Here is a 16,969-nt window from a genome sequence, read left to right on the forward strand (position 1 = left end):
AAGATGAGGCTGTGACAGAGACAGATTATTTCTGCTTGGTTAAACAGACCAGGAATTGCCTTTCACTGTTTTCACCTAGCTCCTTATCAAGGAAAACAGGACTAAGGCTTCATTAAATGCGTGAACGGATGGGCTTTGGGAAGCGAGGTAGTCTTGACCCGGTTGAGGAGAGAGTGCACATCTTAGCCTAGTCTATCTGCAGTAACATTGCTGGCTGCCTCCTTCCGTCTGCTAGTCAAGCTATCAAGCGGCTAGCTCCTACAGCATAGCCACCGCTGTCCTGTGGTCCTCAGAGTTCAAACAGTGACATCATTGCTCAGTGACAGAATATCATATAGATGGTGCCGTGTCTTTGTTGCGTGGATTAACAACATGGCCTGGTCGTAAAAACAAGGGCGGTGTTTGTCATTTTGACATGTTCTAGCTGAGGTATATGAAAGAGTATTTAGTGTGTGTCGTCTGCCCAGAATCAGCATGGAGAATTCTAAGAGGATACGTAAACTCCAAGCTCAACCTGGAGAAATGACATTTGGGAAGCTGATGACAAGCCCAATTGTAAGTCTGATGTTTCTTCAATGTGTTCTTTTATCTATCTTTTTCAGTTTCATTCAGTGATGCTGTCTTTCCACCTTTCTCCTTAATCACTTCCATGAGTCATTGTCAGAAAAAAAATCCTATAACCTCGTATGACATTTTGATTTTGAAAATTGGTTTAATATTTAATGTTGGTTTTGAAAGTTTCATTTGTTTTTCATCTCAGTGGTATATTTCATGAGTCATCGTTTTAGCAAGTGATGAGATGGGATGTGTTTTCTAAGGATTACATGTTATCTGTCTATCGGTCCATCAACTCTTTTACAAGTCATCCTGTAAGGGTCGTGGTCCTGTTCTAAACTTACTTAAGTCAACAGAGGCGTAGATAAAGTAATATGCCAACACATGTGCCGTACATTTGATCTGAAGAGGGGGAAATACAAAGTTAACTGTTTTTGACAAGATAAAGTCCAAATTATAGCGTTTTCCTGTTGAATAGATCTTAAATGAATTACATGTATGGATTCTGTTTAAGACATGCCAGCTTTTGTGTAAACACAGGATTCCTGAACCATGTGTTAGCTGTTGTGATCTGGTTATCAGATGCTTAGGCTTGGCTTAACAGTATGTATGTACTGAAGAAAGTTGAAGAACCTTTCAATCCAAGCTCTTCAAATATATTAATGTCACTTACTTTTGCTCCAGTTTAGATTTCAAAAGCTTTCACTGAAGATATATTATTTATATATGAACATGGTATTTTTTTCAATTTTTTATTGTGCATTTTTGTTAAAATATTGTTATCGATCAAGGTCTGAATTTAATTACGAAGTTTGTTTTTCTGCTTTTCTCTAAACATTACCGAGAAAAAAATGATAAGTCTTTCATGGAAACGTTTGTTCAATTGTGTTAGATCAGGTTCATTCGTGGTGTTTTAGTTCCAAGATGGGCTTCCATGTTTGTGTGCAGCACTCCACCATTGCCTTCTCCAGCTGATGTGGTGAAATATATGTGCAGAAACAATTACTTTGGGTACTATTAGGTCACTTCTTAGCCAACCAGCTAGTTATTTCCAGATCACTTAGTTCAAGGTTTAGTGTTATGTTTATTTAAAGGATCATGTGACTGTTTTGTTCATTAAAAGATTTAGAAACCTCATTTGGGGCAGGTGAAAAGGAGTGCCAGGCCCCAACCAGTGCTATGTATAAATATAAGTTTAATGTATCACCAGTTCACTTGACTTGGTTATTAATCCTTATTCAGGGCAGGTGAAGTAAAGATCATAGCCCTGTCTTGAGCATATGTATATGTCTACTTCAGTTATATCCTAATTTGAAATAACAGGTGAAGTTTAATGATTAAAGTGTTTGAGCCAACTTTAGCATTTCATGTCTGAGGGGTAGACTTTATTGAAGTCATGGATCTAGTATGATACTTGACCTGGTTTGGTTACCAGCGGATGTGTTAACTCAAACTCATAGTTTGTTCAATTGTTCTGGAGGCATATAACATTAACCCTTGCAGTTGTGCATGGTTCACTGGATAAAGTCATTTAACCTGTTTGACAATGGTGTAGAGATAGTGATGTTACAGGGCATTCAAGCACTAAGCCATTTCAACTGTTTGACATCAGTATAATACATTGTATTCATGCTGAAAAGTATTTGTTAAATTTACGAGACCTGGGGTCCTTGATATATACTACTGTGGTAATTTGATTTTGTTACCCATAACTCTTTACCTTTTAGAATTAGACCCTTCGCAGGGACCCTTTTTCTTTCAGGATGGCTTGATACTGATAAAGATCTACTTTTCTTGACAGAAAGTCAAAGGATCCCATTTTGATGAAGATTGAATCATTCATCAGCATAGAATCATGAATGAAATATGTACTGATCGTTTTTAGTCCTAAAGAAGTAGTTAAATGGTCCTTAGTATGATAAATAGATGACGAAAACATAGCGCAGGTGTTTTGTGGATGCTTATGAAAAAGTGCTAAAATGAAGAAGTGGTTATGATTCGTCAAGATCTTGACCTTGTGATGGGTGAGGTGAAGTTCCATGAAATAGGATTCAGTGACAGGTTGCATTACCTGTGTCTGGCTGTCTGTCTGTCTGTCTGTCTGTCTCTGGGAGGGGAATAGTGAAGGAGTTTGTCTGTCTGTCTGTCTGTCCCAGGGCAGGTGTCTGTCCATCTCTCTGTCTGTCTCAGCAAGGGGGATATTGGAGGTGTTTGTCTGTCAGGCTATGGTCAGGGTTTGGGGGAGGTATTTCTGTGCCTCTACCACGAGATAGCGCTAGATTTAAATTCCTTCACAATGTTAGCAGAACATTGTGACATCATCAGTTGTTATGACGACAAATTCCTTAAGCACTGCACCTCATATGGCTCTTTGGATTATGAATGGAATCTTACCTTCATGTTCTGTGATATGAAATATACGTATGCTTATTGATATTAATCTTAACATGATAGGCAACAATTTATGTTTAACTTAAATCATCTTTTATTTTTCATGTCAAATAAAACTGGTAAGAGTCCTATTTATTCGTAATTTCAAATGTCTCATTACTTTGCAAGAAATATATGAATGCTTATTAATATAATTTGTCAGATTCTAGGCACCAATTGAAGTTTAATTTAAATCAACTTTATATTATCTATAATGTTTTATGTCAACATCTCTGGTGAGAGTCTTCATTTAGTTATCTTTTCAAATGTCCCCTGAATTTGCAAGATCTTGTAACTTGATGTAAAGAAATAGTTCACATACTGAATTAATTTCTGCGTGGAATGCATAGCAGTGTAAATTATGGTGCGACATGTGCGTTTGATTGGCATCAATATGAAGGGAATGAACACAGAACAAATGGCTGGAACATGTTAAAGGTCAGAGCTGACAGTATCGTTTTTACAAATTTTCCAAGAAACAAATGGTTGCAAATATCCCATAACAAAGATCCATTATAAACCTGTAAGAGAAAACAGATTTATAGAAAACGACTTTCCATGCCCCTACTGTGAACATGTAAAGGGCAGGAGCATTATTGGTGTGATCTGTTACCAGTCTTAAGACCCCCCATGACAAAGGAACGTTGTATACACTTGGAACCATATGTGGATGAGATGGGTGCTGTGACAGATCCCTCATGGTGCTGGTATGGTTGAGGAGTGGTCAGGATGGCAGGATTGTGTTTCTTCAGTTTAGAGAACGATGGGATGGGCATACACAAAGCCTTGTGTAGTTCACACCATTCATCATCTCTTGGACCATGTTGGAGTGTAGCCTAGTGGTTGAAGCAGTCGCTCATCCCACCAAAGACTTGGGTTCAGTTCCCAACATGAGTACAATGTGTGAAACCTGTTTCTGTGATATTGCTGGAATATTGGTAAAACCGCCGTAAAACTAAACCAAACCTGCTCGCTCACTGACTACTGGACTCCTGCTCCTTGGGTTAGGTGCTTTTAAGGTCGCCTTCGCAGGTTGCTCTTGCATCTAACTGATTTGTAGCTCTCTTCAACCAACCCAGGGCTGTGTTCTTGCACAGTTGTATAAGTCGTGAAGTTTGGAAGCACGATGATCACCTTGTGGTGTTGTGTATCAGCACTATGATTGTCGCAAGTGGTATAGAATGGAAGCACTATGATCACCTTGTGGTATGGTGCCCAAGTCATAGACTGTCATACAAACCAAAGACTGTCATACAAACCAAAGACTGTCATACAAACCAAATATGCCCAATGCTTCTCATACAAGTCAAGGACATGTGGCAAGTCAAGATTACCAATAAACCCCTGTACTATGGCTATTGCAAGTGGCAAAGAATTTCGACTTGTTGTAAGAGGCGACTAATGGGATTGGGTGGTCAGGTTTGCTGACTTGGGTGACACATCATTGGTTCCCAGTTGTGCAGATCGGTGCCTCTGCTGTTGATCACTGGATTGTCTGGTCCAGACTATATTATTTAGAGACTGCCACCATATAGCTGGAATATTGCTCAGTACAGCATGAAACTAAATTCACTCACTCACTGATAAAGAATTTAATGATACAACTGGCAAAGGAGTAGAATTACTTTGTTGAATGGAATCTTGGTTTCTATCCAAACCATATTGTCCTTGATCTAAATCTTTGATATTTTTCCAGTGATTCACAAAAACTTGTCCTAATCATCTTAATCATTAATCTTAATCATAGAAACTTGCCCAATGACAGACACAATCTTAATATGAGACAGTTCCTCTACCACCGAAGGTAACCTAATCTGAGACGAGGAGCAGGGGAGTGGCTTAGTGTTTAAAGTGTTTGGTTTTTATGCCAAAGACATGGGTTCAGTTCCACACATGGTTACAGTGTGTGAATCCCAATTCTGGTATACCCTGTCGTGATATTGCATTGTTTTGTTTTTTTCTCACAGCTGGTATATTGGGTAACAATGATGTATGACATTTTGGGTTTACTTCTATTATTTACATTAAAATAAACACAACATTCATACTTTCCACTGTAATAGACAAAACAATAACATACATGCAATAAATGTTTCAAACAAGAAAATACAATCTCTCAAAATCAAATCTAATTTCAAGATTTCTGTTATCACATCCATGATATAGATTCTTAGGGTTTAATGTGTAGAAACTAGGGTCTGCATGTACAATCAGTGTCACTCCCGATATATCACAAGAAGTATCAGAATATGTGTACCAGAATTGCAATATGTTGCGGCATAAATTATTTGCCAATACACAGCCCTGTGGCTTATATAAGTACATACTCAGACATTCAAACTTGCACGTTTTTGTTGATGTCATGATTCGGCTTTCATGCATTTTAACCCCCTTCCTGATTATAATCATTGAAATGAAAATGTCAAGAGAAGTGAAATCAGATAATCCCGTCTAATTCAGCATTTGGAGTTTTTATTTCTGTATATTTCTGACATTTTGTGAGAGCTTTTTGTGATCGTTTTGTGCAATGTATGTGAACAACGTGCAAAGTAAATGCTGATATGATATTCTTGGAAACTTCCCTGCAAAAACAAATATCCATTTAACATTAAGCTCAAACATTATTGCATGAACTTTGATCTGGATAATGTGATAAGGGGCCTTCATACTACATCACAGTTGATGTTTTTGGGATATCCACATTCATGTACCATAGAAGACCTTGAAAAAACTTACAGATTCCTGACTTTTATATGTCTATATATGCTTAAGATTAGTGTGGTTTCTGATTAATTGAAATAATCAAAGATTATTTGCAGTAAACAAACAACCAAGCAATCAAGTTACATTTTCTCATAGTTGAATGGTTTTGGAACTGTTGTTTGCCCTTTGGAGCACCTACTGATGGAATCTTTGATAATATCATGGCCTGAAAACGTGTTTATTTCATAGAAAACTCACTTCCCTAACTGAAGTCATGACAGGGTATTTCTTGAAGATTCCAGGAAGTTTATCATGTTTATGTTCAACATTTTTCAGTCATCACTTTAAAGTAGCAAGCTGCATCATGTCATACTTACGTGCAGTGACAACCTGGATAGGGAAATCTGGAAGATGACTGTCAATTTTTTGTTGTTGATAGTTCGACAGTAATGAAGCAATCGGCCATCAGTTGAGAGATTTCTACCAATTCCCAACACTACTTGAGACGCCAATGGCTAGGTCTGTGATGTGGATCCAGTGTGTGAACTGTTTCTCATACGAAATGATTAGCAGGATCAGGTGGCCAGTTTTGGGCCAGGTTGATGTATCCTGGGGCGCCAAGGTAGCCTTGTGGTTAAAGTGTTCGCTCAGGTTAGATTCCCAACATGCTACAATGTGTGAAATCCATTTCTGCTGTCTGCCAGCCTAATATTGGCGGTCAGGCAGTGTGATATTGCTGGAATATTGGTCAAGCGGTGTGTTATTGCTGGAATATTGGTCAAACAGCGTGATATTGCTGGAATATTGGTCAAGCGGCGTGTTATTGCTGGAATATTGGTCAAGCGGGGTGTTATTGCTGGAATATTGGTCAAGCAGCGTGATATTGCTGGAATATTGGTCAAGCGGCGTGTTATTGCTGAAATGTTGGTCAAACGGGGTGTTATTGCTGGAATATTGGTCAAGCAGCGTGATATTGCTGGAGTATTGCTAAAAGTAGCTTAAGATTATACTGATTCACTGCCTCAATCACTGGTTTCTGATTGTGTGATTCGATGCTCATGATGTCAGTAATTAACTTGCCTGGACCAGACTTTGTTTTTACAGATTGCATATATGAAAGGAATATTTGCATACTTTGGCTTTAATAATTTTCACTCAAAATATAATAGCAAAACCTTGAAATCTTTGATTTGGTGGAAATTGAGTTTGTGATAGTTGTGATTTTCATTTTGGAGGGGAGGGGCATTTTTGACATGTGAAGATTTTGGTTAGAATTTGTCTTAAGATACCTATGTTTATCGTAAGAGGTGACTAACAAGATTACGTATTGAGGTGCAATAACTGGAGTGACACTTGTCATCATGTTATGCAGATCAGTGTTCACGCTCTTGATCACTGCATTGTCTGGTTCAGTCTTGAAAATGTACAGATGGCCAGAATGGAGCTGGAGTGCGGCCTTTAACCAACCCAACCAACCCCCCTGAGACAGGTCAGAATGTTTCCATATTCCCAATACACTTGTCTTCTGATTAACATGCCCATGTCATGTGAGGTAAATTAGTTAGTTGCCAGTGTGACAGCAGTTTGTTGGATGACAACATAGAAGCATGGGTGGTTTTGTGAAGGGTGCTGTTGTTAGCAACCGGATAATGTAAATAAGAATGGCAGTGTTGATGTTGAGGAGTTTTGTCGGGACTCATATAGGTATGACTGCCTTTCAATATCATACATGTTGGGTGAAGATGTGTGGATGTAGCTGTTGTACTTGTGCACCTGTTGGATGCACAACTGTTATGTATCTGTGGTACTTTTAGGATGGTGGTGCTGGATAAGCTACCATTATGTACCTGTTGAATCTGTGGCCAAGATATAGCTGTTGAGTAATACTGATGGCTCACACTGGAGATATGGCTGTTATATCAGACTTGAGATATAGCTGGTGGATCACACACAGTGAGAATGCAGCAGTTAGATCATGCTGTGGGGAGATACAGGTGGTGGATCACACTGCCAGGGTAGAGTTGAAATTGCTGTTGGATTCTGTTGTGTGGATGGATTATGCAGCTCATTGTGTGACAGGTCAGGAGAGTTGGGGACATATTTCGAGAAATAGGAAAAATTATGGAGGTCATGCTTATAATTGGCACTTACTCTCCGTTGTAAATATTTATGATGGTAATGTTTTGTCCAGAGAACATGATAGACAACATGGACCAGGATTTGTGATTTATGTGCCACTAGTAATGTTGATTTGTAGTGGTTACCATTCAGCTGGGTTTGTTGAATATGGTATGAAATTGGAATTCAGGAGTTTCACGATAAAAATAGACTTGAGAAGACCATGAAAGTGGATTTGTGAAGGTAATTGTGTGTGTATTGCTGAAGGAAGCTGCTCTTATCTCAGATAGGGTGGCACTGTAGCAAGATTGTGTAGTCATGAACTCCATCACTGTGACATAACCAGGAGGTACCTGCCACCTATTGGGTCTGGAGGATAAGAAGGGTGTTAATTCAGGGTTGCAAATTTGCCCAGGGCCAGTCCTGTCATCAATGTTTCCACACTACACTGAGATATGGAGATACCTCTGCTGTGTGTGTGCTGGAAGCAGGTCAGGCTGCCTTGGGTTGGTGGTGGTGTGTGCTGGAGGCAGGTCAGGTTGCCTTGAGTTGGTAGTGGTGTGTGCTGGAGGCAGGTCAGGTTGCCTTGAGTTGGTAGTGGTGTGTGCTGGAGGCAGGTCAGGTTGCCTTGGATTGCGGGTGTCTGCTGGAGGCACAGCAAGTTCCCTTGGATTGATGGTGTGTGCTAGTCTTGAGGTGGTGACACTGTTGGTTCCAAATGCATTCCCGTGCTTCAAATACTCAATAACACCCGGAAATTGGCCAACACATGATGTTTATCACCTAAATGAATGGAAACAGATTGAGGTGTTCTCTTCTTTGAAGTGTATCTCATGCTGAGTTATGAGAATGAATCATTTCCATTGTCCTTTCCCAGTTCATTTTAATGATGATATGATATGGAATATGATCTGTGCATATGCTGTGATTTTGCTGACTAAGCATTAAGGCCTAAAAAGAAATGTGATTCTGAGTGACCCTTGAATTCTGGTGCCAACCCAATTTTTTTAAGCAGTTAAATGAAATAACCATTCAGATACCATTGTTTTCTCTCAGCACTGACAGACATTGGTCATTATGGTAGAGAAAGTGGACATGAAACCCGAAAGCTTGATGAAATAAACAATTACATGTTATTAAATGTGTTATTAGTTTGTACTTTTATCCATAAAAAAATGTAAAAATGAAAATTAAAAAATTCCCACCCACCTAACCTAACTTTTAAAGAGCTGTGGGGTGGTGGGGTAGCCTAGTGGTTAAAGCGTTCGCTCGTCACGCCGAAGACCGGGGTTCGATTCCCCACATGGGTACATTGTGTGAAGCCCAATTTTCTGGTGTCCCCTGCCGTGATATTGCTGGAATATTGCTAAAAAGTGGCATAAAACTAAACTCACTCACTGACTGAAAGAGCTGTACTTGAACCCACATTTTGTTATTTTGCCTAATCACTCTGCGTACCCCTTGGACATTCTAGGTTAGAGTGAGTGAGGATGATTTTATGCTGCTTGTAGCAATATTCCAGCCATGTCATAACGGGGACACCAGGAATCTGCCTCAGACATCGTGTCATTGTGGGGAATCGAACCCTGGTCTTCAGCATCATGAGAGGGCACTTAAACCATCAGGCTACCCCGCCACCCTCTTTGTTAGACCTGTTCCCAATAACCCATGCTGGCCAAAAGAAGCAACTCTGTGGATTGGGCGGCTCGACTGGGAGGTGGTTGGCAGCGTGCAGTCATACCCTGATAGTGTGGATCATCCACATAAAATCAATCACTTGATTGTCTTGTCACTCTGGATCACCTATAAGTCCGTCTCCTTCTCTCACGGGTTTCCTAATCTTGCAGAAAATATGTTTCCTCCCAATATTGCCCATACGGGATACTTAGCGGTTGTTTACATCATTGACCGGTAACTAGGAAGTGACCCAAGTCTGCGAACGATGAAAATTTTGCAATGTAATGAATATTGGTCAGTTTTTCCCACTTTTCCGACAAGGATATTTCTGAGTGTGGTGGTAGGTAACAAAGACACTTGTACAATTCATACATATAAAACTGTGTTCTATAGGAGATAGATGTGAGATCAAATGATACTTCCAAGGAGATATTGTTGTGACAGTAGACTTTGTACAATGACCTCACATCATGACGCAGTGCTATGAAGTCAAAGCCTGATGACGTCAGAATGTTATAAAATCGCTGCACTGCAAGGCTAATGATGTACCTGATTCACTGACTAGTGAAGAGTGATTTTGATGATGAATAAAATCTCATTCGTTCTTACTCATGAAAATATCCAAGGCAAGCGTCTTGTATTTGTAACTTTATCAGGTAGTAATATAGTTGATAACAAAAGACCATCACCTGAGGTCCTCAGTACATCCAGGGGTGGTGAGGTGGCCTAGTGGGTAGAGCACTCACTTGTCATGCCAAAGACCAGGGTTCGATTCCCCACATGGATACAAAGTGTGAAGTCCATATCTTTTGTCCCCTGCCATGATATTGCTGGAATATTGCTAAATGTGGTGTAAAACCCAACTCACTCCCTCACTCTGTATACATCAGTTAGATTCGGACTAAGAATTTCTTGAAAAGTTACAGAAAAGTTTTCTGATATTGAGGTCATGAACCTGTGTCACACAATCCTATAGGAGTCTGCTTGTGTAGTAGGTGTATGATTTAATGGCTGTTTATGTTGTCAGCGTGTCAAGTTTAATGGCTCTGCTATAGATCAACCATACAACAGCCTTTGTGTCTACACTGCACATTACCTGCCTCTTTGTCGGCCATTGCATAAACATGGGGAGTTAAATCAATATTGATTGATGTCTATTAAGACTGCTGTCTTAACATGTGTCATAAATATGTTTCAACTGAATTGTTTCCTGCTGTGAATAAATTTGAATATTATATTTCATGAAGCTTTGAAACTGTCTGATGCTAGCAGATTGTATATGTATGCATGTTAGTTCTTGAAATTTATAGTTTTCTTACTTGTGAATATGGCTATGCAGTGTTGTACATTATCAGTTCCCCTGATAAAAACCTCGATGGTACATGACCCCGAGGGACCATTGAACAACGTATTTATCTTACTTTCTATTTTATCAAATCAAACTGAGTTTTAAGTTAAGTACTTTGTGGGAATATGTTAATTCTTCTCCATGCATTTACATGTTTAAGACTTGGGGGGGAAAAAGCAAGTCAAAACTTTTAATTAATTTAGAAGCTTAAAATACCACAATACTGTGTGAGAATATGTTAATTCAAATTCCTCTCCCTCAATAAAAATGTTTAAAAAAGCAAATCAGATTTTTAAGCCAGACACTGTTAATTAATTTACAAGTTTTAAATACCTCTGTAGTGGGAATGGTGTTTTTCAGTGAGTTGAGCAGATCATCTGTATATCTGGTACAGTTACTGTCAACTTGCCGAGTGGTGTTACTCCTCCCTAAATCACTGTTGCAGTTTGCAGTAAGTAACTATGTGACATCAGGACATCGGGTTACAGGCCACATTCAGGAGATTACATCACTAGCATGACATTTATCTTTTCTTCTCTTTATCTAATGTAAGCGTGACACAAGCTGAGCTTGTATGCCATTTCCAGTGGTCTACATTCTGTAATGACACTATTTGTTCAGGGAGCCGTAGGGATGTTTGATGCTGGTGCAGTGTCCAGCTTTTCATTTTTGTAAAAACGGTGTATAATCCATCATTACATTCTTATGAGGCAACTGTGTAATGCCATCACAGTTGCCATGGTTACATGTCCAGAGTCAGTCCAGTTAGATGATTAAAGGAAATGCACTTTCATTGAGAAAATGGAAGTGAAATAATAATGTATTGTTACAGTTCTGTGTTGCAGTTGTTGGTGATTTGAGATGGGTTGCATAAAGAGTCATTCCTCAGTGTCTTCAAATGAGTTGTGTATGTTTGTTGTGGTTGGTGTCACTGCATCCGGCAGTGTACATTGATGCTCATTTTGTCAACCATTGGCCTTTCAGTTATGATTATCCTCAGGGTTTGATACAAACAGGGACATACAGTGTTCGCGTTAACACAGATACATGCGTTTTTCACGCAAAAAAATAAAAATAAAACCATGCAAAAAATATTTTGTGCACGTTTCAGACTTATAAATTCTGATCTACACAATTTTAAAAAGTACCTTAAAACCGCAACTTATAGACAAACAATAAATTTGAACATGATTCAGGATTGTACTGAAAATTTCACACGCAAAAGATTTGGACAAGATGTTGATAATTATATTTCTGCAAGCACTCGTACAAAACCTATTGTGATCACTGGACATAATCTGCTTAGTGAGTCCATCTGTAAGTTTTCTGTTTCCATCTTAGCTTGCTTGGGATATTTTTATGTACCATTTTACACCTCAAAAAGTTGGACTTTCTTGGGAATGTGATAATTGCTTGCTGCCAGAACAGTATTAACATGAAAAGGTGACCAAATCATAGATTTGCACAAACTCAGAGAAAATGTTAAATTTTGATGGGAACAGATGACTTTACTTGAAATGAACTTGACTTGGGGTTTGGTGTTGCAGAGGGGGCCGGGAGAAGGAAAGATGGAATGGTTCAGAAACTGTCTAACAGATTAGAGGGAAGGGAAAACACAATGATTCAGGGACCATGAGACAGATAAATGGGAACGAAAAATCAAATGGTTCCAGAACATTTAGATAAACTAACCAAGTCAGTTTGTAGTCTCACATGGCTGATAACATGTCACTGTACCCTGATAGCAGGGTCCCTGCTCATGATACCAATCCCTGGATTGTTGCCTTGAGACTTGGTAGTATTCTGAACAGCGAAAGAAACACAATTTTCAAAGAAATGTGAAATCTCATGAAAGTATGTGTCCTTGTTTACGTCTTCTATTTAAAAACTTGACTATAAGCCAGAGTTGTGTTTCCTTTGCTGGTCAGTATATGTGGGCTGTATAGTGGATAAAATCCAGCTTGAACGTAACTGCATAGCTTTACAAACAATTGACTAAAAGCCAGGATGGATGTTTCCTCAGGATGTGGACTCATCATGAGTAATCATCTGCTTGATTGTGCATCTGCTTCCGACATGACACAGACAGATGTTCTGGGCTTTAGAGAATCTTTTATGACAATACATATGTCAGTGATACATCTGCTATTGAAACTGATTCACATTCTTATGATAAAACAGGTACAATGCATGTCATAATAAAGTGGGTCACTTTTGCCAAATGACATAGGGAATCTTCAGTCATGAGTCGAAAAAAAAAGTAAAGCTAAACACTCTACCATGACATTAAAGTATGCCTGTTTTTGATTGGTTGTAACTAAAAAATTAGAAGTGAAAAATTTTCAATAACCACTTCTGAGAGCTGATTCACTGCACATAGGAATATTTTGCACTTATTAACCTTTACAGAGGTAAACAAACATGTTGTCTGTCACTTCTGAAACGCGTTTGGTTTTAAATGACATTGAGCAGCGTTCAACCAACTATAATCACATCAAAAAATGTAAACACAATTTTACTAGTGATATACAAGTACTCTATAAATGGGTGTGGTGAGGTAGTGCGTGGTTGAACCTGAAGTCCTAGTTTCTATTTCTAACAATGTTTAAAGCCCATTTCTGGAGTCGCCTGCCATAATATTGCTGAAATATTGCTTAAAGCTGTGTTAAACTAAACCAAAGTAAACTAATCTAATCTAAACTAAACTAACTCACTAACTCTCTCTCTCTCTCTCTCTCTTTCTCTCTCTCTCCCATGCTCGCTCAATTCACTCACTCGTTCACTCATGCAGTCAATAGCTGTGCCATATTTGATTCGTTATGATTATTATTGTGTGAAATATTAAACCTTACTCAAGTCTGAAGACATTTACTGACATCTGGTGCAGCCTCAGATACTGGTCTACATCAGTCTTGAGGAGACACAAGCCCTCGGGCCAGTGGTCTGGTAATGAGCTGTATTCCTAAATCTGAGTAAGTGGACACAGGTTCCACTCGGGAATTGTTTATTTTACTGTCACTGTAGACAACAGCATCCAGTACCTGAAGTATTGTGGGGCTTCACCTCTAACACCTGTCAACATGTTGTTGTCGTTATCAGCGATGTGTAAACCCGACCTGCCCTTCCCTGCATGTGTGTTCCCCATCACATGCTTAGCCTCTGTCTGAAGGAGAATGTTCACCTTCCATAGAAAACATACATCAGTAGAGATGGAAACATGTAGACTTACGGTTAGTCTCAGATCAGATACATAGACTAATGCTTTGGCTGAAAATACAGGATTTGGATTGGATCATACTAACAAATAAACCCATTTAGATTGAAAAGGAACCCACTGAGACAAAACTGGGTGAATCTAGACTTGCTTCATGTCGGGCTTTAGTATTGCAGGGAGGGCCAGGCAGACCAAGGCCTAATATATACATATATATATACAAGGCCCTGAATATACATAATTTTGATTGTAACAAACCTATTTAAATTAAAAAGGATCCCAAAGGGGACCAGAGATTCAGAACCTGGTGAAATGTAGACTTGCTTCATTTAAGGTTTTCACATTGCAGGGACGGCTAGGTAGACTAACATTTAGTCACTAAATATCTATTATTTTGATAGTAACATGTGAACCAGTTTAAATTGAAAAGAGACCCAGTGAGTTTGGAGATTTAGGACCTGAGGAAATCTAAACTTGCTTCATTTAGGACTTAAGCATTGCATGGAGGGGTAGACATTAGGGAAAGTAATATGGTTCAGGGATCGTGAGACAGGCTAAGGGCTAGGTTGTAGGGAAAAAAATATGGGATTCTGAGACAGACTAGGAGATACGCAGCCTGAACATATATCAGCATGAAGGCAGAGCTCAAGGGTTATTATAGCACCTGGAAACAAGTTAGCATCTTTTCCTGTATAATAAATCTGAGCTTCCATGTATCTTTTGGAAACAGGAGGGTTATGTTGCCCGGTCATGTCAGGCACCATTATTTGCTGTGCTATGCTGGAAGCCGATTATTTCTGGTTCGAATCCCAATCTGCTGCTATTGTGTTTTAGTTCTTTGTAACTGTATGCATGTTCCTTGGGTTTCACCTGTGCAGTAAACGTTATACCTGTGATATGTACTGGTGTAGCTTGCTCATTGCTCGCTCACTCATTCTTTATGAAATAACTTCTGAAGGAATTTTGCAACATTTTGATAATGTCACTGATGTAACCAATTGCAAATGAAAAGTCAATGCAAGAACACAATGTTCTCCAGATGATCAAAAGTACATTGAAGTAATTCAAAAGTATCAGTAGTTATGAGGATCTACTTTTTCTAAGTGCTGAGCCCCATGAAGACTTGTCTTTCAGATGAGCTACAACTGACACAGAAGGTTCAGAGACATCATATCCAGTGTTCGCGTGAACGCAGAAACCTGCATTTTTCACACAAAAAAATAATATAAACACACCAAAAAAAAATTTTTAATACATGTTTTGGATGCATTGATTCTGATCTCCTTAAATTTAATAAATGTACCTTAAAACTTGAATGATTCAGACTGTAATGAAAATTTCACGCTAAAACATTTGGATTACATATTTTTAATTGTATTTTTGCACGTACTCATACAAAACCTACCGCAAGCACTGATTATATCACTGTTTTGCTTTGAGGATTTCAGAAGTGAAGAGATCTGCTGTAGCCCATGCAGGACCCAACTAATAATGATTGCTAAGTAACACTGTATGACAAGCTGTGTGTCATCTTGCCCTGATGACATGGGTCATTGAACATGCTGCCAACCATTGATTAGCTTGACTTAATTATCTAAATTTCACTCAATCCAACAGAAAAGCCCATCCATCCATGAAGAAATCAACTTTGATCGTCATTAAAAAAAACAACAGACCTGTATAAATGTGATGACGTTATGACAGGAAATCCTCCATGTTCATAAAGTTGTATCACTCCTGCTGGGGGACAGGTGTTGATGGATGGGCGGTTTGGGTGTGCCGCGCCTCAGTGACAACAAATGGGATAGAAAAACTTGCAATCAGTGCTTCTGGTATGGGTTCAGTCTGAAATTGTAATGAAGATTTTATACCTGACGTGAACTTGAAGGAGTCGGGTGCACCATGCCCGTCTAGAGACTGATGCCAATCTATAGACTGATAACTAGTCTCTAAAATAAACATATTTTACTGGAAAAAGTTTATAGTAAAAAAAATAATATAATGAAATGGAGCCTCTAGACTTTCGTGGGCTTTCTTGGATATGTTTGGTTCAGGGTCTGTACAACAGACTAGCCAATCTAGAGAGACTGGGGCACCTTGCCTATCTAGAGAAACTGGAACAGGGATTAGACGTCTGAATTACTGCAATATAGTTTGAGTATTGAGTGAGTGAAAGTGCTTATCCACTTCTGAAATATCCTCTGGCCCAGAGGCCAAGCGCTAGATGTTATTGTATCAGGCCTGCAGTTTGAAATATTTGCAGGCCTTTGTGGCCTGGTAGTCTCTCTGGTTGTTTGGGGGGGGGGGGGGGGGGGTGTGTTCACCTGGGATCTTTCCAGTTTCCATGTTTCCATGATCCATGATGTTACAATAACTGCCACTTGTGCAAAACCATAGCATTACTCTTTATTGTCATTACAGAGCTTGACAAAAGAGGGGCGGTGGGGTAGCCTAGTGGTTAAAGCGTTCGCACGTCACGCCGAAGACCCGGGTTCGATTCCCCACATGGGTACAAAGTGTGAGGCCCAGTTTCTGGTGTTCCCCACCATGATAGCTGGAATATTGCTAAAAGCGGCATAAAACCAAACTCACTCACTTGACAAAAGATCATATTCCAATTTGACAATGCTTTACACTGCAGTATCAGCTTCTGAGCAAGTCTTGATAAATTCCTGATGGTGTTTGGAATAGGTAGTAAAATTATCAGTGATGACTGGATCATGCAGTTGGTTTGCCAAGCATCAAATGGGTACCTGACAGGAATCTTATGATAATGATACATCCTATCCTAGGTTGTATTTTTTGCTAGTCATAGAATTCCTCCCAGGTTAGTTTGTATATGCAAGTCTGACATATGTTCTTCCTGAATTGATGGGGGCGGTGGGGTAGCCTAATGGTTAAAGCGTTTGCTCATCACGCGGAAG

The 16,969-nt window shown here is 39.2% G+C and overlaps 1 protein-coding gene across 3 annotated transcripts in view; it reads left to right on the forward strand.

The window, feature by feature from the left end:
- Window positions 1–232: 232 nt before the first annotated feature.
- LOC137298906 (septin-2B-like) overlaps window positions 233–16,969 on the forward strand; it is a 104,919-nt gene continuing 88,182 nt past the window's right edge. The window contains exon 1 of one of the 3 annotated variants that reach the window (XM_067831284.1): window positions 233–555. In XM_067831284.1, coding sequence (XP_067687385.1) covers window positions 475–555 — 81 coding nt within the window. In that variant the 5' untranslated portion in view covers window positions 233–474. The remainder of the gene's footprint in view (window positions 556–16,969) is intronic. The other 2 variants (XM_067831291.1, XM_067831276.1) reach the window with 2 other exon arrangements.

The sequence above is a fragment of the Haliotis asinina genome, chromosome 1 (genome assembly GCF_037392515.1).
Source record: "Haliotis asinina isolate JCU_RB_2024 chromosome 1, JCU_Hal_asi_v2, whole genome shotgun sequence".
Lineage (NCBI taxonomy): Eukaryota > Metazoa > Mollusca > Gastropoda > Lepetellida > Haliotidae > Haliotis > Haliotis asinina.